At 43.6% G+C, this 27,870-nt stretch overlaps 1 protein-coding gene across 2 annotated transcripts; it reads left to right on the top strand.

The window, feature by feature from the left end:
- The first annotated feature begins 7 nt into the window (after nt 1–7).
- Nucleotides 8–22,903, top strand: PTPN18 (protein tyrosine phosphatase non-receptor type 18). 2 transcript variants are annotated; one of them, XM_037849891.1, is made up of 15 exons: nt 8–162; nt 2,393–2,501; nt 2,879–2,955; nt 3,045–3,140; nt 3,328–3,366; nt 18,821–18,889; nt 19,512–19,574; nt 19,774–19,916; nt 20,303–20,369; nt 20,463–20,540; nt 20,632–20,721; nt 20,959–21,047; nt 21,762–21,985; nt 22,440–22,514; nt 22,630–22,903. In XM_037849891.1, the coding sequence occupies exons 1-15, from the start codon at nt 70–72 to the stop codon at nt 22,770–22,772; spliced, it is 1,455 nt and encodes a 484-aa protein (XP_037705819.1). In that variant the 5' UTR covers nt 8–69; the 3' UTR covers nt 22,773–22,903. The 2 variants fall into 2 exon arrangements, with proteins under 2 accessions (XP_037705819.1, XP_037705820.1); XM_037849892.1 differs by having other exon boundaries at nt 9–162; nt 22,705–22,903.
- Nucleotides 22,904–27,870: the final 4,967 nt, after the last annotated feature.

Raw genomic sequence — 27,870 nt, 5'->3', positions numbered from 1 at the left:
GCGGTGTCTACACTCTCCGCGAGCGCGCAGCGCAGCGGCGGGACTCGGACCTCGCTGGCCGGCAGCGCCATGAGCCACAACTTGGACGCTGCGCGGAGCTTCCTGGAGCAGCTGGAGGCGCGAGGCGGCCGGGAGGCGGCGGTCCTCGCCGGCGAGTTCAGCGTGAGTGGGCGATGTGGACTGCCGCGCGGTGCCCTCCGGCTCTGCTCCCTGGACGGTCCGGACACCTGTTCCTCCTGCGAGCCCTGCTCGGTTTTCTTTCTCTCGGTGTCCGGGAGTTCTCTCCGACTCTGGGTCTCTCTCTGAGTTTCTATCCCCAGCATCTCTGTCTCTCTCTTCTTCCCCCGCTCGCAAGTCCCCAAGCCTCGGAGTCCCCAGGCCGGGCCGGACGCCTTCCGCAATCCCTCGGGATTTCCGTGCCCCCCACCCCCGACTCTCCCTGAACAATCCATCTGGCCTGACGGGGTGTGCGGGGCTGGCGGCGCGAAGGGCTGGCGGGCGCGCACCTGGCTGCCCTTCCCCCCGCCCCCCTTGGCCGCTCCAGGTGACCCGGAGGTCACCTCTGTGGTCTTGAATAGGAAGGAGGTGTGAGCCGGGGAAAGAGGAACCTGCAGGAGGCAGGGCCGTGGACAGGGTGTGGACGGACGCCGGGCTGGAATCAGCGCCGGGATCCTTTCCCGGCCGTGGCCGGGGGCGTGTTTCCGGGACCTTCTGGACTTCGTTAATCCTTTGGCGACATGGGATGTTAATGACCAAACTGGCTTGGGGATTAAGTGACTGATATGGGTAAAAAACGCTTAGTACATCTTGAGTGCTCACTTCGGAGGAGCATTTGTCAGTAGTTATAAAAGGTCCTAAAAAATGCAATCAGGGTATTTCAAGCCGTGCATACCGATGCTAAGGCAACGTCCTAGGCATGACGAACCATACGGAATGAACTGCGTAAAATATAACTTAACATAGAAACATAATGCACAAAAATATAAACACAACATGATTTAGATATCAAATTTAGATATATGTACACTATAATAGCTACATAATAAATACATATAAAATATATAATAAACGTAAAAGAAATACAAGTGTAAATAATAATTTATATAAACATTTGCATAACAATTTTATAAAATAAAAATATAGAAATAAAATTGACAAAAAATATATGTATGAAATAATTCTTTATATAATAAACAACTATATCATAAAAATAATGACCAAATTTAGAAAATAGTTTTATTAGTGAACATGAAATATACAGTGAATAAAGATAAATATGACTATAAATAATTTACACAATACATTATATAATTTCATATACAAAAATAAAACAAATACAATAAATAAAAATTATAATTTAAAAATGAACAAAGTTATTCAATCAGTTCAAAAGTAAATATGACGTAACAGAAGTATAAAATAAAATAAATCTGTTATTTATACAAATATAAAAATATGTGTAATATAAATCAAATAATCATAACATATAAAGCATATAATAACTTACGCAACGTGAAAATGTACACAATCACGTGAGCATATCATGCCAATGTGGTGTATGACATCATGCCCACAGGTGAGGAGGCAGTGACAGTGACGGTGAGCGGTGCAGAGTGCTCTCTGCGTGCAAGACGCAGCTGTGCGGGCGTCCCCTGTAGCCGCAGGAGGTTCTCCTGCGCTCATAGGAGTCGCTATCCTCTCTGGGCCTTGGTTTCCTCACCCGTGGAGTAGGTAGGAGTTTCAGTACAGGAGGATGTCCACTCCACGGGCATAAATGAAGCACTTGGAATGACGGCTCACCTGCAGCAGGGGCTTGGTGGGTGTTAGTTACCATCATAGTTGTTATGAATATCTGACAGTGAAGGTGATACACTATTCCCTGATTATAATAGTAATAAAGTACCTTACACGTGCAATATCTTATACACTAATTTACATGGATTGTATAGTGTCATATATTATCACGTGTATGTTATAGTGATGAGTACATAGCTATGCTATTAAAATTATTATTTATAGTATAACGCCTGGGGTCAGTCCTCACTGCCAACTTTTTGGACATGTAACCTTCGGCAAGTCGCTCAACCACGGTGCCTCACTCAGCCTTCTCACCGGCACCATGAGGACGTTAGTAACAGTGTCCACTTCACGGGGACCTTGTGATGAAGACATGCCCCTAGAACAGAGCCTGGCATAGGGAAGGCGTTCTGGGTTGCTGTTTTTATCATTATTATTAGCCAGGCCCTGTTGCTCACCTGGGGCCTGCACTCACCTCTCCCAGGCCACGTGCCTTCCTTCCCTATGACGGCCTCAGTGTCCCCAGGATTCTTACCTGGCTCCTCTCTTCCTCTGTTCTCCCTCCATCTGGTCCGCTCACGGTGCCTCCCGCCAGGACATCCGGGCCCGCTCAGCCGCCTGGAAGACCGAGGGAGTCTGCTCCACCGAGGCTGGCAGTCAGCCCGGGAACCTGAGGAAGAACCGCTACAAGGATGTGCTGCCCTGTAAGTCGGGAGTGGTGGGGGGCGGGTGCTTCCAGGGGCAGTCGGTGCCCCTGTGCGCTCAGCTCGGAGCAGCACTCCGGGCGTTAGGGTGCACCCCTGTGTCGCCCACCGTGCTCCGCCACGCTCCCGGGGCGGCAGTCCAGGAGCCAGCGTGCGCCCCCGTGCCACTGCGCTCCCTGGCACCCTCTCCCTGAGCCAGCCTTGATGTGCCTGCATTTCTTCTGAGCGCCCACGAGGGCACCTCCGTGGGATCTCCAGCCTTTTCTGTCCCCCTGCTGGGTGTTCCGTCCCTTGCTGTCTTTTGCCCAGGGTGTGGTCAGGGCCTTGATGCCCCTGTCAGGCCCAAACGCCACCTTTCTCACCTGTCCTGCTGGCAGATGACCAGACGCGAGCGATCCTCTCCCTGCTCCAGGAGGAGGGACACGGAGACTACATCAATGGCAACTTCATCCGGGTCAGGCTGGGGGCCGGGGAGGGGCTGGGGAGGGGGCCAGGGATGCCGGTGGGCCGCGGGATCTCGGTAGTGAACGCGGCCTTCCCCAGGGCGTGGACGGAAGTCCGGCGTACATCGCCACGCAAGGGCCGCTGCCTCACACCCTGCTAGACTTCTGGCGCCTGGTTTGGGAGTTTCAGGTCAAGGTCAGCTTTGGAGGGGGCGAGGGTGGGGCCAAGCCTGTGAGTGCGCCCTATTTCCAATCTGAGTCCTTCCTTCCTGTCCTTGCTTCCACTCCTGACTCGGAGTCTTCCCTCATCAGTGACCCTGTCAGCCCCCCTTGTCCCTGTTACCCTGAACCCCTAACCCAAGCCACCTCCCTCTCCCACCTAGGTGATCCTGATGGCATGTCGAGAGACGGAGCTTGGCCGGGTAGGTGTCCTCAGTGGCCCAGAATACCTGCCTGTCCTTGTTCAGGAAGGAAGGAGGAGGAAACTTGCTCACTTCTCCCCGACCCAGGAACCTCAGTGTGGCTCTGTGGAAGGCCCATTATTACTTTAAAAATTTTTTCCCTTTTATTCCTGCTCCTAGACTCATCCCCCAGTGCTGGAAGCCCTCCTTCTGCTGGGGCTTCCACCCGGCTCCACCTGGTAGACCAGAGGCCCCATACCACCCCGTGCCGTGGGGCTTCCAGCCCTGTTACCTTTTCCCATCACAGTCCCCTATGGGCTCCTCTCTGCCCATGCTGGCCTCTGCTGCTCCTCACATGTGCCAGGGTGTACTCTTTCCCAGGTATCCTCAAGGCTGCCTCCTTCACCTCCTTCAGGTCTTTGCTCAACCATTACTTCCTCAAGGAGACCTTCTCCAAGCCTCACACCAGTTAAAACTCCCAACACTCCCAATCTTTTTCTGGTGTCCTTTGCTGTTTTTCCACAATTCTTACCAATTGCTAACATACTAGATAATCCACAAATGTAGTATGATCATTGTCTATGCTCTCTCTCCCCATCAGAAGGTAAGCTCTACCAGGGCATGGATCTTTGTTTTGCCACTTGGCTTAATGTAGCTGCTGGAAAAATGCATGTGGACACTGAAGGCATCTACCTTGTTGCTATGTAGACGTTGAGTCTGTGGTTTCTGCCTCCTCACCTGCTCCATGGGTGGGGTTGGGAAGTTAGAATTGCCCTGGGGTAAATGCCTGATCACAGAGTCTGTACCATCTGCAGTGATGTCCCTTCTTTCAATCCTGATTTTGGGTCTCTCTCTTTCCTCTCTTTCTTATCAGTCTGGCTACAGTAAGGATTGATAAACTACAACCCATGGTCCAAATTCATCCTGCTGTCTGTTTTTTGTAAATAAAATTTATTAGAACACAGCCACATTGGCTTGTTTATGTATGGTCTATGCTCTCTTTCATGCTACAATGACAGCCAAGTAGTTGCAATGAGACCACACGGCCCTCAAATTTTAATATTTTTTATCTGGCCCTTTACAGAAAAGTTTGCAAATCCCTGGGCTAGAGGTTGATCAATTTTATTAATATTTTCAAAGAACCAGTTTTAGGTTTTATTGATTTTCTCTATTGTTTGTTTATTTTTTATTTCATTAATTTCCTCTATTAGATTTGATATTTTTTCTTTTTTCACAAATAAGCATTTAGTGTTATTCCTTTTTCTCTAAGCACTGCTTTAGCTGCATTCCACAGCTTGTTATTTCTTGTCTTCTTTTGCAATCAGTTAAAAATATTTTCTAATTTCCCTTGTGATTTCATCTTTAACCCATAGTGTTTGACCATGGGTGTTGCTTAGTTTCCAAATATTTGGGGACTTTTCCATATATCTTTCTATTATTGTGGTCAGAGAACATACTTTGTATGATTTCAGTCCTTTAAAATGTATTGAAACTTGTTTATGGTAGTAAAACATTCTGTTTTGATAAATATCCTGTGTGCACTTAAAAAGAATGTATATTCTGCTTTTGTTGAGTGTTCTATAAATTATCAGTTTGATAATGTGTTAAATCTTTTTGTCTTTCCTCATTTACTTTCTCTACATGTTTTACTAATTGCTGAGAGAGAAGCAAAATCTCCAACTATTCTATAAATGTCAAGGCCATGTTTGCCAATATGTTATTCAAATCCTTTATTATTCTTACTAATTTTTTTTGTGTACTTGCTCTATCATTTGTTGAAAGAGGAGTGTTGAAATCTCCACCTGTAATTTTAGATTTATCTATTTCCCTTTTCGGTTCTGTCAGATTTTGCATCATGTGTTTTCAAGCTCTATAAATGAGTGCATACATATTTAGTATTGTTATCTCTTCCCGATGAATTAATCCCCTATTCATTATGTAATGTCCCTCTTTCTTTCTGGTAATATTTCTTGTTCCTAAGTGTATTTTGATATTAATATAGCCACTTCACATTTCTTTAGGGTTTTCATGATATTTCTTTTTCCATTCTTTTACTTTTAATTTGTCCTCATCTTTATTTTTAAAATGTTTCTCTTAGACAGCATTTTGTGGAACTTCTTTTTTTAAGTCTAATATAACAATATTTGCCTTTTAATTGGAGTATTTAGTCTGTTGAACTTTGATGTAATTATCAATAAGGTTGGATTTAAATCTACCATCTTGCTATCTGTTTTCTATTTGTTCCGTCAGTTCTTTGTTCCTTTCTTTTTCTTTTCTGTCTTCTTTCAGATTGAGAATTTTAAAATGAATCCATTTCTTTCCATTATTCACTTATTAGCCATACCTCTTTGTTTTATGTTTTTAGTAGTTGCTTTAGGTTTACAATAGATATCTTTAGGTTATCACAATCTACATTCAACTAATATTATACCTCTTCACATAAAATTTTTGAAGTTTACAGAGTATAATTTAATTTCTCCTTTTCATACTTTGTTCTATTGTCACCATACATTTTAATTCTAATGATACACACTCCACAATGTATTGTTATTATTTTTGCTTTAGATTATCTTTAAAAAAATTTTATTATGATTAATATGTGATATATTCTTTTTTACATATTTTTTATTGTGAACTTTACGTATATACATTATAGTGAGAACCTTCAAAGTATGACTTAACAAGTAGTTAGAGAGCAAATTTCGAAGAATGTTATGGGTTACAGTTCCACAATAGATTATCTTTTTTAAACAGCTTTATTAAGATGTAAAAGTGCACAATTTGTTTTTAGTTCATTCATCATAGTTGTGCAACTGTTGCCACAATAAATTTTTTTTTTAATCATCATTTTATTGAGATATATTCACATACCACGCAGTCATACAAAACAAATTGTACTTTCGATTGTTTACAGTACCATTACATAGTTGTACATTCATCACCTAAATCAATCCCTGACACCTTCATTAGCACACACACAAAAATAACAAGAATAATAATTAGAGTGAAAAAGAGCAATTGAAGTAAAAAAGAACACTGGGTACCTTTGTCTGTTTGTTTCCTTCCCCTACTTTTCTACACATCCATCCATAAACTAGACAAAGTGGAGTTTGGTCCTTATGGCATTCCCAATCCCATTGTCACCCCTCATAAGCTACATTTTTATACAACTGTCTTCGAGATTCATGGGTTCTGGGTTGTAGTTTAATAGTTTCAGGTATCCACCACCAGCTACCCCAATTCTTTAGAACCTAAAAAAGGTTGTCTAAAGTGTGCGTAAGAGTGCCCACCAGAGTGATCTCTCGGCTCGTTTTGGAATCTCTCTGCCACTGAAGCTTATTTCATTTCCTTTCACATCCCCCTTTTGGTCAAGAAGATGTTCTCCATCCCACGATGCCGGGTCTACATTCCTCCCCGGGAGTCATATTCCACGTTGCCAGGGAGATTCACTTCCCTGGGTGTCTGATCCCACGTAGGGGGGAGGGCAGTGATTTCACCTTTCAAGTTGGCTTAGCCAGAGAGAGAGGGCCACATCTGAGCAACAAAGAGGCATTCAGGAGGAGACTCTTAGGCACAAATACAGGGAGGCCTAGCCTCTCCTTTGCAGCAACCGTCTTCCCAAGGGTAAAACTTATGGTAGAGGGCTCAACCCATCAAACCACCAGTCCCCTATGTCTGTGGTCATGTTAGCAACCATGGAGGTGGGGTAGGCGAATACCCCTGCATTCTCCACAGGCTCCTCAAGGGGGCACTACATCTTTTTTTTTTTTCCCTTGTTTGTCTTTTTTCTTTTTTCTTTTTTTAACTTTCCCTTCTTTTTTAAATCAACTGTATGAAAAAAAAAGTTAAAAAGAAAACAAACATACAATAAAAGAACATTTCAAAGAGACCATAACAAGGGAGTAAGAAAAAGACAACTAACCTAAGATAACTGCTTAACTTCCAACATGTTCCTACTTTACCCCAATAAAGTTACATAATATAGCAACATTTCTGTGAACTTGTTCCTACTACATCCATCAGAAATTAACAGACCATAGTCATTTCTGGGCATCGCCAGAACGTTAAATAGCTTATCTGTTCTTCTTGGATTATTGTTCCCCCTTCCTTAATTGCTCTCTACTGCTAGTTCCCCTACATTCTACATTATAAACCATTTGTTTTACATTTTTCAAAGTTCACATTAGTGGTAGCATATAATATTTCTCTTTTTGTGCCTGGCTTATTTCGCTCAGCATTATGTCTTCAAGGTTCATCCATGTTGTCATATGTTTCACCAGATCGTTCCTTCTTACTGCCGCGTAGTATTCCATCGTGTGTATATTCCACATTTTATTTATCCACTCATCTGTTGAAGGACATTTGGGTTGTTTCCATCTCTTGGCAATTGTGAATAATGCTGCTATGAACATTGGCGTGCAGATATCTGTTCATGTCACTGCTTTCCGACCTTCCGGGTATATACCGAGAAGTGCAATCGCTGGATCGAATGGTAGCTCTATATCTAGTTTTCTAAGGAACTGCCAGACTGACTTCCAGAGTGGCTGAACCATTATACAGTCCCACCAACAATGAATAAGAGTTCCAATTTCTCCACATCCCCTCCAGCATTTGTAGTTTCCTGTTTGTTTAATGGCAGCCATTCTAACCGGTGTTAGATGGTATCTCATTGTGGTCTTAATTTGCATCTCTCTAATAGCTAGTGAAGCTGAACATTTTTTCATGTGTTTCTTGGCCATTTGTATTTCCTCTTCAGAGAACTGTCTTTTCATATCTTTTGCCCATTTTATAATTGGGCTGTCTGTACTATTGTCATTGAGTTGTAGGATTTCTTTGTATATGCAAGATATCAGTCTTTTGTCAGATACATGGTTTCCAAAAATTTTTTCCCATTGAGTTGGCTGCCTCTTTACCTTTTTGAGAAATTCCTTTGAGGTGCAGAAACTTCTAAGCTTGAGGAGTTCCCATTTATCTATTTTCTCTTTTGTTGCTTGTGCTTTGGGTGTAAAGTCTAGGAAGTGGCCTCCTAATACAAGGTCTTGAAGATGTTTTCCTACATTATCTTCAAGGAGTTTTATGGTACTTTCTTTTATATTGAGATCTTTGGTCCATTTTGAGTTAATTTTTGTGTAGGGGGTGAGGTAGGGGTCCTCTTTCATTCTTTTGGATATGGATATCCAACTCTCCCAGCCCCATTTGTTGAAAAGACCGTTATGGCTCAGTTCCGTGACTTTGGGGGCCTTATCAAAGATCAGTCGGCCATAGATCTGAGGGTCTATCTCTGAATTCTCAATTCGATTCCATTGATCTATATGTCTATCTTTGTGCCACTACCATGCTGTTTTGGCAACTGTGGCTTTATAATAAGCTTCAAAGTCAGGGAGTGTAAGTCCTCCCACTTCGTTTTTCTTTTTTAGAGTGTCTTTAGCAATTCGAGGCATCTTCCCTTTCCAAATAAATTTGATAACTAGCTTTTCCAAGTCTGCAAAGTAGGTTGTTGGAATTTTGATTGGGATTGCATTGAATCTGTAGATGAGTTTGGGTAGAATTGACATCTTAATGACATTTAGCCTTCCTATCCATGAACATGGAATATTTTTCCATCTTTTAAGGTCCCCTTCTATTTCTTTTAGTAGAGTTATGTAGTTTTCTTTGTATAGGTCTTTTACATCTTTGGTTAAGTTTATTCCTAGGTACTTGATTTTTTTAGTTGCTATTGAAAATGGTATCTTTTTCTTGAGTGTCTCTTCAGTTTGTTCATTTCTAGCATATAGAAACATTACTGACTTATGTGCATTAATCTTGTATCCCGCTACTTTGCTAAATTTGTTTATTAGCTCTAGTAGGTGTATCGTTGATTTCTCAGGGTTTTCTAGATATAAGATCATATCATCTGCAAACAATGACAGTTTTACTTCTTCTTTTCCAATTTGGATGCCTTTTATTTCTTTGTCTTGCCGGATTGCCCTGGCTAGCACTTCCAGCACAATGTTGAATAACAGTGGTGACAGCGGGCATCCTTGTCTTGTTCCTGATCTTAGAGGGAAGGCTTTCAGTCTCTCACCATTGAGTACTATGCTGGCTGTGGGTTTTTCATATATGCTCTTTATCATGTTGAGGAAGTTTCCTTCAATTCTTACCTTTTGAAGTGTTTTTATCAAAAAGGGATGTTGGATTTTGTCAAATGCTTTTTCAGCATCTATTGAGATGATCAATTGATTTTTCCCTTTCGAGTTTTTAATGTGTTGTAATACATTGATTGTTTTTCTTATGTTGAACCATCCTTGCATGCCTGGAATGAACCCCACTTGGTCATGGTGTATGATTTTTTTAATGTGTCTTTGGATTCGATTTGCAAGTATTTTGTTGAGGATTTTTGCATCTATATTCATTAGGGAGATTGGCCTGTAGTTTTCCTTTTTTGTAGCATCTTTGCCTGGTTTTGGTATTAGATTGATGTTAGCTTCATAAAATGAGTTAGGTAGTGTTCCATTTTTTTCAATGTTTTGAAAGAGTTTGAGTAAGATTGGTGTCAGTTCTTTCTGGAAAGTTTGGTAGAATTCCCCTGTGAAGCCATCTGGCCCTGGGCATTTATTTGTGGGAAGATTTTTGATGACTGATTGGATCTCTTTGCTTGTGATGGGTTGGTTGAGGTCTTCTATTTCTTCTCTGGTCAGTCTAGGTTGTTCATATGTTTCCAGGAAATTGTCCATTTCTTCTACATTATCCAGTTTGTTGCCATACAGTTGTTCATAATATCCTCTTATAATTTTTTTAATTTCTTCAGGATCTGCAGTTATGTCACCTTTTTCATTCATTATTTTGTTTATATGGGTCTTCTCTCTTTTTGATTTTGTCAGTCTAGCTAGGGGCTTGTCAATATTGTTGATCTTCTCAAAGAACCAACTTTTGGTGATATTTATCCTCTCTATTGTTTTTTTGTTCTCTATGTCATTTATTTCTGCTTTAATCCTTGTTATTTCTTTCCTTGTACTTGGTTTAGGATTGGTTTGCTGTTCATTTTCTAGCTTCTTCAGTTGATCCATTAGTTCTTTGATTTTGGCTCTTTCTTCCTTTTTAATATATGCGTTTAGTGCTATAAATTTCCCCCTTAGCACTGCTTTTGCTGCATCCCATAGGTTTTGGTATGTTGTGTTCTCATTTTCATTCGTCTCTATATATTTAGCAATTTCTCTTGCTATTTCTTCTTTAACCCACTGATTGTTTAGGAGTGTGTTGTTTAACCTCCAGGTATTTGTGAATTTTCTAAGTCTCTGATGGTTATTGACTTCTAATTGTATTCCATTGTGGTCAGAGAATGTGCTTTGAATAATTTCAATCTTTTTAAATTTATTGAGGCTTGTTTTATGTCCCAGCATATGATCTATTCTGGAGAAAGTTCCGTGAGCACTAGAAAAGTATGTGTATCCTGGTGATTTGGGATGTAATGTCCTGTAGATGTCTGTTAAATCTAATTCATTTATCAGATTGTTTAGGTTTTCAATTTCCTTATTGGTCTTCTGTCTGGTTGATCTATCTATAGGAGAGAGTGATGTGTTGAAGTCTCCCACAATTATTGTGGAAACATCAATTGCTTCCTTTAGTTTTGCCAGTGTTTCTCTCATGTATTTTGTGGCACCTTGATTGGGTGCATAGACATTTACGATTGTTATTTCTTCTTGCTGAATTGCCCCTTTTATTAGTATGTAGTGGCCTTCTTTGTCTCTCAAAACATCCCTGCATTTGAAGTCTATTTTATCTGAGATTAATATTGCTACACCTGCTTTCTTTTGGCTGTAGCTTGCATGAAATATTTTTTTCCATCCTTTCACTTTCAGTTTCTTTGTGTCCCTGTGTCTAAGATGAGTCTCTTGTATGCAACATATTGATGGTTCATTTTTTTTGATCCATTCTGCGAATCTATATCTTTTAATTGGGGAGTTTAATCCATTTACATTCAACGTTAAAACCGTGAAGGCATTTCTTGAATCGGCCATCTTATCCTTTGGTTTATGTTTGCCATATTTTTCCCTCTCTCTATTAATATCCTTTATTGTACCCATACCGAATCTCTTTAGTACTGAACCTTTCTCCAAGTCTCTCTGTCCTGTCTTTGTTTCTCTGTCTGTAGGGCTCCCTTTAGTATCTCCAGTAGGGCAGGTCTCTTGTTAGCAAATTCTCTCAGCATTTCTTTGTCTGTGAAAAATTTAAGCTCTCCCTCAAATTTGAAGGAGAGCTTTGCTGGATAAAGTATTCTTGGCTGGAAATTCCTCTCACTCAGAATTTTAAATATATCGTGCCACTGCCTTCTCACCTCCATGGTGGCTGCTGAGTAGTCACTACTTAGTCTTATGCTGTTTCCTTTGTATGTGGTGAATTGCTTTTCTCTTGCTGCTTTCAGAACTTGCTCCTTCTCTTCTATGTTTGACAGTGTGATCAGTATATGTCTCGGAGTGGGTTTTTTTGGATTTATTCTATTTGGAGTTCGCTGAGCATTTATGATTTGTGTATTTATGTTGTTTAGAAGATTTGGGAAGTTTTCCCCAACAATTTCTTTGAATACTCTTCCTAGACCTTTACCCTTTTCTTCCCCTTCTGGGACACCAATGAGTCTTATATTCGGACGTTTCATATTATCTATCATATCCCTGAGGTCCATTTCGAGTTTTTCAATTTTTTTCCCCATTCTTTCTTTTATGCTTTCATTTTCCATTCTGTCATCTTCCAGGTCACTGATTCGTTGTTCAACTTCCTCTAGTCTTGTACTATGAGTGTCCAGAATCTTTTTAATTTGGTCAACAGTTTCTTTAATTTCCATAAGATCATCCATTTTTTTATTTAGTCTTGCAATGTCTTCTTTATGCTCTTCTAGGGTCTTCTTGATTTCCTTCATATCCCGTACTATGGTCTCATTGTTCATCTTTAGTTCTTTGAGTAGCTGCTCTAGGTGCTGTGTCTCTTCTGGTATTTTGATTTGGGTGCTTGGGCTTGGGTTATCCATATCGTCTGGTTTTTTCATATGCTTTATAATTTTCTGTTGTTTTTGGCCTCGTGGCATTTGCTGAACTTGATAGGGTTCTTTTAGGGTTTGTAGACCTATTGAAGTCCTTTTCTCTAATTTATCAGATCTACAGCTTCGTGGAGTACACTTTCTCTAACTAACCAGCAGGTGGCATCCACGAGCCACCTGTTCTCCACAAGCCAGTTCTCCCCTGCTTAGCCTTTTTGGTGAGTGGGGGAGTGCGTCTTGTGGGGCCCAATTGGTGTACCAAGCTTGCGTGTGTAGTTGGTGTTGCCTGCCCTGTATGTGGGGCGTGTTTCTGGGCAGTCGGGGAGGGGGGGTGGCCCTAACAATCAAATCTCCCTGATGATCCTAGAGTTTTAAAGCTGCTGCAATAGTCTAATCCTTCAGTTCAGTCCTGCCACAGTTTGTCTCTGCCACTGACCCACAAGTCTTTGGTATTGGTGTATGGCTCCTGAGACTTGCAAGTGGGCTCCTCTTCCAGGCTGTGCACCCCAGGTCCTCTGTTGAGGGATGACTGTGCTATGTCACAGGTGAGTGCCGTCCCCCCAGGGCAGTTCTGGGCTCCTGGGCTGTGTAGGGAGGCTCCCAGTCTGCTCAAATGATGGCTGAATGGGGCTTTGTTAATTCACACTGCTCCACCTTCCCAGTTCTGGGACATTCAGCTGAGGTTGCAGGGAAGGTTAATGTCCACGCCCAGTTTTGTGGTGTGTGCCTGTTATTTGAAGCACTTCTGTCACACTGGGTTGTCTGGTGCAGCTCTGGGCTATGGGGCTGGCGATGGGCAGGAGTGTTTCCTGTCCACCAGGATGGTGGCTGTGAGCGGACACCCCCCTTTTCTTGGGAAGTTGTGTTGTTTAGTGAATTTTCTCAGCCACTGGATTATTGCCTTTTGTCTCAGAGCTCTCTTAGTTCTGCTCTTGACTTGATGTGCCCAAATTGCAATTCTTTGAAGCTTTCTGTATTGGGCTTCTTAGAGTAATTGTTTTAGAAAAAGAAAAAAGGATTTAAAAAAAAAAACAAAAAAAAAAAAACCGGCCCTCCTCAGAGATCTAATGGGTTATTGAAATGCTAAGAGACAAAGCAACCAGGGCCATTAAGGAAAGGTCCACAGGGCAGAGAGATCAGCTTTGCTTCGGGATTTGCATATGCGCCTCAAGGCCTGAGCTCCGCCCTTCCCCTTTCTGTGTTCACCAGAACTCCAAAAATCCTCTGCTTTTATTTTGGAGTTTTTCGTGTTGTTTTTTTTCTATGCCTGTCTCCTCTCTGCTGGGCTGGCTGCTCTCAGAGTCTCTGGTGTCTGATCTCAGTCTATCTATGGTTGGAGTTTGAATCAGTAGAATGAGTTTCCGATAAGAGCAGCCACTGCAGTTCTCCCTTCTCCTTCCCGGAGCTGACAGCCCCTCCTCCCCTGGGACTGAGCCTGGCAGGGAGGGGCGCGGGTCCCCTGGCCGCAAAAACTTACAGATTTCGCTGATCTCAGCAGTTCCACGTTTTCATGGGTGTTGTATGAAGTATGCCCAAAGACAGATTGCTCTGTGGTGTCCAGTCCACGCAGTTCCTGGCTTTTTACCTACTTTCCTGGAGGAGTAACTAAAACTTACAGCTCACCAGTCTGCCATCTTGCGAAATTTTAGAACATTTTCATCATCCCTTAAAGAAAACCCTGTATCTATTATCAATCATTCTCCATTTCCTACCAACTCCACAGTCCTTGGCAACCACTAATCTACTTTTGGTCTCCATAGATTTGCCTACTCTGGACACATCATATTTATGGAATAATGTAATATGTAGTCTTTTGTGATTGCTTCTTTCCCTTAGCATAATGTTCTCAAGGCTCATCCATATGGTAGCATATATAAGTACTTCACTCTTTTTGTTGCTGAATAATATTCTATTGAATGGATTCATGACATTTTATTTAATCTATTGGTTGATAACCAGTTAATCAGTTGGTTGACAATTGATAGAATTCATGTTGTGTCCACTTTTTGGCTACTATGGATAATGCTACTATGAACATTTGGGTATAAGTTTTTGTGTGTACATATATTTTCATTTTTCTTGAATATATATCCAGGTGTGGAATTGCTGGGGGATGTGGTAACTCTGTTTTTAACATTTTGAGTAATTGTCAAACTGTTTACCCAAGTTGCTACACCATTTTACATTCCCACCAGCAATGTATGACGTTTCCAATGTCTCCACATCCTTGTTGACACTTGTTATTGTCTATCTTTTTTATTATAGCCATCTTAGTGGGTGCGAAGTGGTATCTCATTGTGGTTTTGATTTGCATTTCCTTAATGACTAATGATGTTAAGTATCTTTTTAAGTACTTATTGAGCCTTTGTATATCTTCTTTGTAGAAATGTCTATTCAAGTCTTTTACCTGTTTTTAAAATTGGGTTCTTTGTCTTTTTATTATTGAGTTGTAAGAGTTCTTTATATATTCTTCATACAAGCCCCTTATCAGATATATGATTTAAAACTATTTTTTTCATTCTCTGGGTTGTCTTTTCACATTTCTTGATAGAGTCCTTGGAAGCACAAAACATTTAAAATTTTGATCAACTCCAATTTATTTTTTAATTGTACTTTTGGTGTTGTATTTAAGAAGCTATTACCTGACCAAAAGTAATAACATTTATTCTTATGTTTTTCTTCTAAATGTTCCATAGTTTCACTCTTACATTCAGTCTTGGATCTGTTTTGAGTTAAGTTTTGTATATGGTGTGAGGTAGGGGTCCCAATTCATTCTTTTGCATGTGTATATCCAGTTTTCCCTGAACCTTTATTAAAAAGACTTTGCTCTCACCCATTGAATGATATTGGCACCTTTGTCAAAAGTCAATTGACCATAAAGTGTAAGGGTTTATTTCTGGACTCTCAATTCTATTCCTTTGGTCTGTATGTCTATCCTTATGCCAGTACCACAATATCATGATTACCGTAGCTTAGTAATAAGTTTTGAAATCAGGAAGTGTGCGTTCTCCAGCTTTGTTCTTCTTTTTCAAGATTGTTTTGGCTATTCTGGGTCACTCGCTGTGCAGAAAAGAGTTAACATATCAGGTCATTCTGCTTATGCTGTAAAGGTCTTCTTACAAGATTGTCCCTTGGCTGGTGTGTGGGAACTTGAATTTCTGATAAGAGTGGTTCACTATGCCTAAACTTCTTATACAAACAACATAGTTTATGCTGAACACCTGCTTTCCTTGTGGGGGTCTGAAATTTTGGTCCATGCTACACTGAGCATGTCTATGTGCTGGGCAGAGGGTGCCCCAATACAAATCCTGGGCACTGGGTCCCTAATGGGCTTTCTTGGTGAGGTAACATTTCACATATGTTGTCACAATTGAGTGCTGGAGAAATTAGTGCATCTTGCGTGACTCCACTGCGAGAAGACCTTTGGAAGCTTGCACCTGTCTCCTCAGACTTTGCCCATGTGCCTTTTCACTTTGCTGATTTTGCTCTTTATCTTTTAACTGTCATAAATCATAGCTGTGAATTCAACTATATGCTGAGTCCTGTGATTCCTCCTAGCAAATCATCAAAACTGGGGGTGGTCTTGGGGACCCAAGACTATGTTAATTTTGGGATCAGCTTGTCATCCTATTAAAAACATCCTGCTGAGAATTTGATAGGGATTGCCTGGAGTCTGTAGATCAATTTGGGGAACATTGCCATCTTAGCAATATTAAGTTTTCTGATCCATGAACATGAGATGTCTTTCCATTTATCTATGTCCTCTTTAATTTTCTTCAGCAATGTTTTGTAGTGTTTAGTTTAGAGGTCTTGCATGTCTTTTTGCTAAATTTATTCCTAAGCATTTTTGTCCGTTTTGATGTTATTGTAAATGGAGTTATTTTCTTAATTTCATTTTCAGTTGGCTCATTGCAAACTGAATAGTTTGCACTGCTAGAAATGTAATTGATCTTTGTATATTGATCTTCTATCCTGAAACCTTGGTGAATTCATTTATTTGCTCTGACAATGAATATATGTTTGTGTGTGTGTGTTTGTGTGCCTGTGTTTGTAGACTCTTTAGGGTTTTCTATACATAAGATCATGTCATCTGCAAATAGAGATAGTTTTACTTATTCCTTTACCATCTGTATTCTTTTCCTCCCTCTCATCCTTCCTTCTTCCTTTCGTCCCTCTCTCCTTCCTATCCTCCCTTCATCCCTCCTTCCCTCCTAGCTTTCCTCCCTCTCCTTCCTTCCTTTCTTCCTTCCCTCCTTCCTTCCTTTCCATGACCTTTTGTATATATTCTTTCCTCTCCACTCCCTCCCTCCATTACCCTTTCTGCCTGCTTTCCTCCCTCCCTCCCCCTTTCGCCTTTCTTATCTCTCTCTCTCAGTCTCTCTCTCCCCCCACACCCCCCTCTATTGCCCTGACTAGAACCTCCACTACAATGTTGAATAAAAGGGGCAAATGCGAACATTTCCTGTCTTATTTCTGATCTAAGAAGGAAAATGTTCAGTTATTCAGTTAAATATGATATTAGCTGTGGGTTTATCATAGAAGATCTTTATCATGTTAAGGAAGTTCCTTTCTATTTCTAGTTCCCATAGTGTTTTTATCAAGGAAGGGTATTGGGTTTTGTCAAATGAATTTTCTGCATCTATTAAGATGATATATGGTTAATACACCATTCTATTAGCATGATGTATTACATTGCGTTTCATATTTTAATCAGTCCTGCATTCCTGGCATAAATTCCACTTAGTCACACTGCATAATTATTTTTATATGCTTCTGGATTTGGTTTGCTAGTATTTTGTAGAGGGTTTTTGAGTCTATATTCACAAGAGACATTGGTCTGTTTTCTTTTCTTGTGATGTTTTTGTCTTGTTTCAGAATTAGGATAATACATGCTTCATAGAATGTGTTGAGAAGGGTTCCCTTCTCTTTTAAGTTGTTGAAGAGTTTGTGTAGAATTCTTCCTTAATGTTTGGTGCAATTCATTACATTATATTTTAATGATGTTAAAAGTGAGAAAAATATATTTTTTATTTAGCCTCATGTTTACCTTTTCCTTTAATCTTCATTATTTTGTGTCAATTTGTATTTACATCTGATATCATGTTTCTTTTGTGTGAAGAAATTCCTTTATTATTTCTCTTAGTGAAGGTTTGCTTGTGATGAATTTTCTCAGCTTTTGTTTGCCTGAAAAAATCTTTTTAAAAAAATTCATCATTTTAAAGATGTTACATTGTCTTCTTGTTTGCATAGTTTCTGGCAAAAAGTTTGCTATAATTATTATTTTTGTTCCTCAGTATGTAATGTGTCTTTTTTGTGTGTGATGCTTTTAAGATGTTCTCTATATCACTGTTTTTCAGCAATTGGATCGTGATATGCCTTGGTAGAGTTTTCTTTATGTGTTCATTGATCTTCTTGGTTCTGTAGGTTCATCGTTGCATCAAATTTGGAAAATTTTTCAACTATAATTTCTTCAAATGTATTTTCTGTTCACCCCCCTCTTTCCTTCCCTCTTGACTCCAGGAACACATATATTGACCACTTAATATAGTTCCACAGGCCACCAATGTTCTGTTCATTTTCTCCCCAGTCATTTTTTCTCTCTTCATTTCATTTTGAATAGTTTCTATTGCTATATCTTTATGTTCACTGATCTTTTCTTCTGGTGTATAATCTGCTATTAGTTAGCAAAATTTCCATTTCAGGTATTTTACTTCTCCTCTCTAGATGTTTCATTTAGATCTTTTTTTTGCATCTTACCTTTTGCTTTTTCATTTTCACAATTTCCTTTTCATTTTTGAGTATATATATAGTATCTGCTTCTTTCCTCATCTCTGTCATTTCTAGGTCTTTTTCTATTGGCTGGCATTTCTCCTGGGTATAGGTCACATTTTTCTGCTTCTTTGTACGTCTAGTGAACTTTTATTGGATGCTTGATCTTTTGAATTGTACATAGGTAAACGATGAATTTGTTGTCTTCCTTTAAAGAATGTGGGACTTTTTCTGGAAAGCAATTAATTGCTTTTGGATGCTTGATCATTTTGCTGTTTATTTTTAAGCTGTTTTAGGGTAGCCTTTATTCTAGAGCTCATTTAGTTATACTTCTAATGTGTGGCCATTCTGGGTTCCATATTGATCTTATTTCCCTTTGTACAGTGAGGGCAGTCCTACAATGCCTGTTATTCAATGACTGAACATATATTTTGCCCAGTTTTTTAGTTGCTTGTAGAGGGAGGGTCATTCTGGACTGACTTCCTACTATATGGTCAGAAGCTCAAGACTCCACTGAGTCTGCATGTGCTGGGTCTGACCGGGCTGTGCCAGCTAGCGTCTGTTATGGCTGCAGCTTTCTATGCTCCCACCACAGTGCCTGGGGCGTCTTGTGGGGCTGTGGACATACTGGACTGGAGCCGTGACTCACACTCTACCCTCCCCCACTCCCTGCCCTTTCTCCCCGGACCCTTGTAGAAAAAGTGTGAGCGTTACTGGGCCCAAGAACAGGAGCCACTGACCATCGGACCTTTCTACATCACCTTGGTGAGCTGTGGCAGAAGTGGGAGTGGGGTTTTGTGGGGTCTTGGATGTTGAAGGAGGTAAAGGAAAATTCACGGGGTAGAAAGCCTTTTGGGCTGGGCCTGAAAGGATGGAGAGTTTTCCCAGTCCCTTCTGAGGACTACAGACAACTCTGTGGTGTTAGTGTACAAATAGTCAGTACTCAGTACATGCACTGCCCCCACCCCCACGCACACATTTATTTGGGTATGGCCATGGTTATCTTTGTGATATAAATGTGCCTGGTTGAATTCTTGAAATTCTCTTACTCCTCTTGCCATTTCAGTAGAACCTAGGGGGAGTTGATGATTGATAAACAGAATAAAACTGTTTTGTTTCGTTTTTTTTCCAGCAAAAAGAGTCCTTTTTTTTTTTTTGGCTGTAAATGGGCTTGTTTGGACTTTTATAATCGTTCATCTTTCTCCCCTCTGTCAAATGTTCCCTTCATGAAAGCTGTGGGGGAAGTTTGCGCTAAATGTATTTATTTTTTAAAATGTTTTTTAAATTTGAGTTTTAATCAGGAATGCTTTTTTAAAAATAAACACGTGTCATTTGGCCCTTGGTAATCTCTGTCCTCCTCCCTCTCCCCACTTGCCCATTTGCACAGACGAGGCAGACGTTGCTGAATCCTGACACCATGCTCAGGACCCTTCAGGTCACATTCCAGAAGGTACTGACAGGGGAGAAGAGGCATCCACATGGACAAGCTGTTTCCTGCCTGTCTCCTCATCTGTAAACTGGGCATTTACAGCAGTACTCAACCCCTCAGGGTTTAAATGGAAGGTGCTTAGAACTGAGCCTGGCATGTAATAGGTGCTCAATAAATGCTTTTCTTCTTTCTTCTTTCCCCTTCTTTTCCTGCATTCCAGGAATCCCGTTCCGTGCACCAACTACAATATGCCTCCTGGCCAGACCGAGGGGTCCCCAGCAACCCTGATGACGTGCTCGCTATGGTGGAGGAAGCCCGGCACCTTCAGGGATCTCACCCCGGCCCCCTCTGTGTCCACTGCAGGTTTAGAGAATGGGCTTTATGGGGCTATGACAGGCAGAGGGGGGTGCAGAAGGGGATCAGATGGAAGAGGAGCTTAGGGCTTGGCTCAGGACTGCACTTTGAATGCCTGTTTTGAGAAACCTGAGTCCATATTTGCTCAAGCTCTATGGATTGAAATTGTTAGCATTTATTGAGCACTGCCTGCCTGCTGGTGAGTAAGCATATAGTTGATGCTCAACAAATGTAGGTGATTAAAACGTTTTTCCTTTGAATTATAATCCGGGGATTCTAGGAATCAAGAGACCCTTCAGGGATCCCCCATGAGGGCCCTCAGCCCCAACCCCAAATGCTGAATTTAAAGTTGCAGGCAGGCCTTGACCAAACTTTCTCTGATTCTGGCTTGTCAGTGCCGGCTGCGGGCGGACAGGCGTGCTGTGCACCGTGGATTACGTCAGGCAGTTGCTCCTGACCCAGGTATGACGAGGTCACGCACGTGTGTGCAGGTATGCAGTGCGTGTCCCATGTCCATGCTGTCCCGCGCATGCGTGCCCCATCTCTCTGCTCCAGACCATCCCTCCTAACTTCAGCCTCTTCGACGTGGTCCTTGAGATGCGGAAGCAGCGTCCCGCGGCTGTGCAGACGGAGGTGTGAGCCAGGGTCTCCCCATTCTCAGGGACACCGGCCAGGCTTAGGCCCCTCCCCTCTCGGTGACCACTCCCCTCTCACCCTCTGCCAGGAGCAGTACAGGTTCGTGTACCACACGGTGGCTCAGATGTTCTGCTCAGCACTCCAGAACGCCAGCCCCCAATTCGAGAACCTCAAGGAGGTACAGAGGCTCCCTCCCCGCTGTCCACCTTCAACACCCTCTGAGGCCAGTATTGGGGCCAGCAACGTCGCAGCACCCAGAGCCTCGATTCCTTCTGGAAGCGGGGGCTGGCTCACTGCCACATCCTCCTTTGCCCTCCGCCTCTCTCCTTATCACAAGTGGCCACAATGACTCTCCATCAGTGGCTGCCCAATTTCCTCGGAAGCCTCAGGCTCTTCCCTTCCTGTCTTTTCCCAGAATCGTGCCCCAGTCTACGACGACGCCCTCTCCCTCCGGACTTCCCCGGCCCTCCTTGCCATATCCCGCCCACTTGGAGGGGTCCTCAGGTACCCAGTTCCAATCCCCCATACTTCTTCCCTTTCCAGTTTCTCCAAGGTTAGTCCTCTCCACACCCTCGAGACACCAGCCGCTTTCTAGCTGTTCAGTTCACCAAATATTTGCCGACCCTTTCTTTGATTTGGGCTCTGGGAATCCCTCCACCTCCCCCAGATGACCGCTCTTATCCCAGAGATTCTATTGCCTCTGCCTCTAAGGGCTAGCCCAACGTTCTCAGGTTAGCCCTTTTCTTGCCCACCACCCCCATGTTTCTTGATGCTGCCCCTTGTCAGTACTCACGTTGGGTGCTGCAGATACAGAGCTGACTTTCACACCAGAGACCACCCCCTCACCCTTGAGGGGGTGAAGTCTCCACTTTAGAAGCCGTTTCTTCATTTTTTCAATCCAACAAACATTTGCACAGAAATGCCCATCCCAATACCAATATCCTGTCAAATTCATCTTCAAGGGGGTCCCATTCCTTCCAAGACTAGCCCCTTTTTTTAATATCCCTTCATCGACCTAGCTTGGCGGGACGCTAAGGACGCAGCACCGAGAGCCCCTTGCCCAGACCCCCTCCCTGTCCCCTCCGAGCGCCCCATTTCGACTTTTCAGCGCGACTCGGGGCGGGAAGGAAGCCTGCGGTTTGCGCGCCGAGCACGCTCCCTCCCCGCCCCGCGGTTTCACTTCCTCCGGCCGGGGCCTCCGCGCCCTCCCGCCCGCAGGAGCATCTCCTTGCCCGGGGCCCCCGCCCTCGCCATGGCCGACACGTACGCGGTGGTGCAGAAGCGCGGGGCCCCCGCGGGCGCCGGGCCGGGGCCGGGAACGCTCAGCACCGAGGAGGCGCCGCTCTACAGCCAGGTGACACCGCGCGCCCGGCGACCCGGAGCTCAGTCGCAGGACGCGGGGGCCCGACCGGAGGACGCGCAGGGAACGCCGCCCGAGCGCGGTGAGTTGGGGCATTGGGAAAGGTGCACAGGGTTGTCCAACCTCCAGGGTCTGGGGTCCGCGAGCCCCTGGGCGACCAGCACCCCTGCCCCGGGGTTCGGCCTGGCCACGCCCACCGGGCATGCGGCCCGTCGTTTGGCCACGCCTCTGAGTCGTCCCGGAGCGGAGAGCGCGCCCGGAGGCTGCGTCCCGGTTTCTGTGACGCAGCCGCCCAGTCTAGGCCCTGTCCGGGAGGCGGATGTCCCCATTTTGACCACGCCCCCGACGCCCTCGGCTCCTCACTGGACCGCGCCTTCACTCCCTTCCTGGTCCCGCGGTCCCCAACCTGCCCTCTCTCCCCAGTCCCCTCTGGGTATCTGGAGGATGTGTCACCGTCCCGTTGGGGGGTGGGGGGCGGTGTCGCGTGACCCGAGGACGGCCTGAGCAGAGCGGTGCGGGGTGTCTCGTGCCCACAGTTCCTGTCGACCAAGGCCCTGCCGGGCCGGGTGCCTACGAGGACGTGGCGGATGGAGTTCAAACCGGTGGACTAGGTAAGTCAGACAGAGCCTGGGGTTGGGGAACCCCGGAGACTCACGCTGTCTGAGTCCCGCGGATGTGCTGGAGCAAATCAGGGGGGCTTTGAGACGTGGGGACGGCCTTCCGCAGGTTGCCTACCTGTCCGCACTTCAGCTTCCCCGAGCTCCAGGGCCTCTCCCGCCCACCGTGCCCTTCCTCTCCCAGGCTTCAACCTGCGCATCGGAAGGCCGAAAGGGCCGAGGGACCCGCCTGCCGAGTGGGCTCGGGTGTGAATGGAGCGGCCGCGCCTGCCTGCTGCTTCGCGTCACAGACTGGACTGCGACGGCCGTTGCTCTGCGATGGGAAGCGCTGGGAATTGAGACCATGGGCTTGGATCAAAATAAAAGTTTCTCAGGGTGTGAAATGTGGGGGCTTTGCCCCAGTGACTATGGCCTTTGTGGCTTGGGGGGAGGGGAGGTTATAGGAGGGAGAATGGTTGGTGAGGCTGCACTGAGCAGACTGAAGAAAGAACGTTAGGAATGGGCCCAACCCCCACTTGGGAACGGGAGGTTGGGCAGATGGGGCTCCCGGAGGCTGCTACCATCACCACATAACGGACTGCTCCATCCCTCAATGTGGACGGAGCCTCCTCTCTCAGACACTCAGCTGACCACACAGAGAGATGGATGGACCCTGAGAAAGACAGATGGACCTTCAGCCACCCAGACAGATCCAAGCCAAGCATACCCACAGCCAAGCAGGCTGATCTCAGACATGTAAACAGATCGCTGCTGGAGAGACAGATCCCCTTGATGGACAGACAGACATATGGACCATTGACCTGGATAGACAGGCAGACAGATCCTCAGACAGCCAGACTTTCAGAAGGACATTTCCCAGCTGGATGGATAGATCTGTAGCTGGAGAGATAGACCAACAAACAGCCCAACAGCCTAACTGACAGCCACCCAGACAGAGCAACCCTGGCCAGAGAGACCACTGGACCAGCAGGTCTCCCTAGAGACACTCTCTCCCCCAGTTAGACAGCTAGACAGAGCCCCAGCCAGATGGATGCCTAGCTGGACTGACTCCCAGACAGATAAAAACAGATCTCAAGCTGGACAGACCAACAGACATCCCCTCAGTTATACAGACCCCCAACCACACAGGTGGGCAGGCAGACAGACCTCCCAGTCAGACTCCCAATTAACCAAACAGATGGACTCCCAGACAGATACTAGCCACACAGACAGATCCCTGATTGAACAGACACCTTAGCCAGCCAGCCAGACTCCCAGCTAGACAGATGGATGGACTCCTAGACAGCTGGACAGACCCTATCAACTTCAGAGAGCCCAAACCTTGGCAGACCAATTGATGTACCTCTAGTGGGGTGAGCAGCCAGATGGACCTCCAGGCAGCCTATTTACTAGCCAGACAGATGGACCATCAGATAGACAAAAATCCTCAGCCAGACAGATCCCCCAATAGCCAGACCATCTCCCAGCTGAGCAGAAAGATCCTTCAGACAGATGCTATCAGACAGATGGATCCCCCGTCCTTCAGAGAGATGGGCTCCCAGCCCCGCAGATAGATGGGTTCCCACTTGGATGGATAGTTAGCTGGATGGATGAACCCCCAGCCAGGCAGACATAACCCACAAGTAGAGATAGATGAACCCCTAAGCTGGCTGGCCGGCCAGATACCAAGCTGGATAGTCAGCCCTCCAGCTGGTCAGATGGACAGACCCTAGCTGGATAAACCACTAGCCATATGGATGGGTGGATCTCCATCCAGACACAGACGGACCTCCAACTAGTCAGACAGATGATCCCTCCAGAAGGACAGGCCACCAAATGGACAGACAGGCCTCCAAATGAGTAGATACACACATCTCCAACTGTTCAGACAGATGAACCTCTAGTGAGTTAGACCTTATCTGGGCAGTCAGATAGACCCCACACAAACAGACAACCCTTGCCCCCAGCCAGCTGGAAAGATCCCAGACCGTACCAACCCCCAGCTGTTCACTCAGTCATCTAGCCAACAGACCCCTAGCCTTCAAGATTAACAGATTCGTTATGGAAATTGGTTCACATGACTATGGGGATTGGCAAGTCCGAATTCCGAAGCTGCAAGTTGGGAACTCAGATGAAGTTTCCAATTAATTCCCCAGGAGAAACTGTTGGCTGATGGAGAGATAGAAATTCTTTCTGACTGCTGAAATCATCAGTTCTCCCTTTAAGGCTTCACCTGATTGGATGAGCCTCCTCATTATTGAACATAGCCTCCTTTGTTGATTGTAGATGCAGTCAGACATAGATGAATGATTTAAATCCGTGAAATACCTTCACAGTAACAATCAGGCCAGTGTTTGCTTGATCCAACAACTGGACACCATAATCTAGCCAAGATGACACATGAACTTTACCATCACACTCCCCAATGTCGTTTTCTTCCCAAACAGGTCAGTATCTATCTGACAAGTCAAGTTCATCCAGGTATTTCCAAGACTTCCAAGTCATCCCTCCCAAATACAGTGCCCTCCCAGATTGTAGGAAATTCTTGTGTCTGTGATTTGTACAGTTCACATAAAACCTCTCTAGCCACCTGCCCAGCCAGGGTCTCATCCCTCCTCCAGGTGCTGTGAGAATTCGGTGAAATAGCACATGCAAAGGGCACTGTGCTCCGTGAATGTCAGGTCACGATCAGCTCAGGCCCCGGGTTTAACATAGGTCCTGGGACGTGTTGTTTGCCCTTTTGCTGTTGGCATAATGAACATGAAACTTGCCTTCATTGATCTCAGCAATGTTTGCTGGCAATGACGTAGTTAAGTGCTATAAGGTTTGTCAATAAGAAGAAACTCAGCCAATAGAAAATAGGAATTGCAAAGAAACCTAGGGATTCTACAGCTTAACAGCGAACAAGAAGCACAAGTTCCAGTCGTATTAGAAATTCAAACTCTCAGGTAAAAAGTTGGAGCTGACCTTGGAGAGAGACTGGAAGGTGGCCCCGGGCTCAAAACTAGAAACACAAAGTTCATTTGGCTTGAAGACCAAAAGAGGAAGAAGCAGAAGTGCCCAGGCGGAGAGAAGGGCTATGGCAGAGGGAGGAGGCACATTTCCCTCCGAAGGGAAAGGAAACCAATGCCAGTTAGAGCTGGGCTGTGTCCTGAGGCCAATTCCCATTCCCTCCAATTTCCTACCAGAGACTGCAAGATGCAGTTGACACACTGAGGTAAGACGTTTCGTGGCTGGACTCTCTGCAATCTCAGCTACCCATTCTGAATAGAGTGAAGAGCTGTTTTGCTGAAATTGAAGAGGAAGTACCCCGTGACTAGCTTGGTGAAGAAACACCCAGCAACGTAAAGAGGCAGAGAGTGCAGGAAAGCCTGGGTGGGCTCTACATATTTCATCTCATCTAGTCCATAAAAAGGTATTTGGGAATAGGTACCCTCACTGTGCCCATTTTCCTGATGAAAATGAGGCTTGGAGAATACAACTGTTAGCTTGAGATTCAAACCCAGATCTATATAACACCAAAGTCCATGATTATCTCAAACCTTGAGGGTCTCAGTGTTTGGTAGAACAGAAATAGATGACTGAGCAAATGAGGTCCTAAATCATTAATACGTAAGTACAAATAAATATGAAAAATTAACACTGGCAATGTGCTTTCTCTGCACATGCACTGTTGAAGTAACCTTCCTCTTCACGCTATGATAGAAACAATGTTATCTTATTGTACAGAGCCCAGTAATGCAGTGAACAAAGGATCACTTAAAGCTTTGGAAGGCTGTGTATCATAATCATAGTGGTTAATAGCTTAGACTCAGTCACTTACTAGTTATGTGACCTTGAGCAAGTTTCTTCATTTCTCTCTAACTCATTTTCTTAATCTGTAAAATGGGAATAACAAAGTTACCTCTATCATATGGTTGCTACAGATATAATTGCTCAGACAAGAATAGCTGAATATTTACAATAGACATGGAAAGGAAGATTTCTGAGAGATCATTCTCAGAATTAAACAGAATTCTGCATACATGGAATGACATTAAAAGGTCTACCTTGGACATAAGTAAATGAAAGTAAAATTCTGTGGATCTGCTAATTTGATAACAGTTTCATTTTAAATCAGTGGGCAAAAAAATGGTTTATTCAGCACAGAGATTATTAAGATAATTATGTAGTCATTTAAGAAAAAGAAAAGTTTGTGCTATACATACAAGTTTACAGCAGGAAAATTCCAAATGCATGAAACATTTAAATGTAAAAATGAAGCCATACAAGTTTGAGAAGAAATAACAGAAAAAATTATAATTTTGGAGTTCAGAAATCCTTTCTCCTCTCTAGTAAAAAGAAATTAGAAGCCTAAAAGAAATGTCAAAACATTTAAATTCATAACACCCAAATACTTCAGCCTCACAAAAATCACCAAAGGTAAAATCAGAAAATTAATGACAAACTTGGAAAAAATATTTACATCTGAGATCAAATGTTAGGCTAATTTTCTAAGATATAAAAGCTCATATGAATCAATAGGTAAAAGCTAAAACCCCCAAACAAAAATATGCAATAATGCTGTGTCTCACACATAATAGGAAAACTGGAATTATATTGAGATAACAATTTTATTTATCATATTAGTAAAGATCAAAAAGTTTAATAATGCAGTGTGCTGTCTCAGATGTGAAGAAACAGATGTTCTCATATATAGCCAGTGGGTGTATAAATTCATACAACTTCTATGGAGAATACTTTAACAATATCTATTAAAATAAAAAATGCTCATAGACCTTGACCAGAAATTTAATTTGTTTTGGTTTGCTAAAGCTGACAAAATGCAATGTACCAGAAACGGGTTGGCTTTTACAGTGGGGATTTATTAACTTACAATTTACAGTTCTAAGTTCTTGAAAGTGTTCAAATTAAGGCACGAACAGGATGACACCTTCTCTGAAGAAAGGGTGCTGTTGATCTTGGGCTCCTCTGTCAGACAGCAAGGCACATGGTGACATCTTCTGGTCCTTCTCACCAGGATTTCATTGCTTTCAGCTTCTGGCTTCAAGAAGCTAACTTCTCTGGGGCTTTTTTCTGTCTTATCTCTATCTCTTACCCTCTTATAAAGGACTCCAATAAGAGGATTAAAACCCACTCTGAATGAGGTGAGTCCCATTTCAACTTAAGTTAGGATCTTACTTACCAAAAGATCCTACTTTCAATGGGTCCATACCCACAGAAATGGATTAGCTTTAAGAACACAATCTTTTCTGGGGTATATGCAGTTTCATACCATCACAGCCACATTCACATCACCTGTGCAGAATGGGGTTTGGGAAACTGATGCAAGATGCTTCTCTAGCAGCTGTTTTTACTGTGAGTAATAAAC

The sequence above is a fragment of the Choloepus didactylus genome, chromosome 9 (assembly GCF_015220235.1).
Source record: "Choloepus didactylus isolate mChoDid1 chromosome 9, mChoDid1.pri, whole genome shotgun sequence".
Classification (NCBI taxonomy): domain Eukaryota; kingdom Metazoa; phylum Chordata; class Mammalia; order Pilosa; family Megalonychidae; genus Choloepus; species Choloepus didactylus.
Note: the sequence above shows the minus strand (reverse complement) of the source record. Positions and strands in the feature narration are given on the sequence as shown.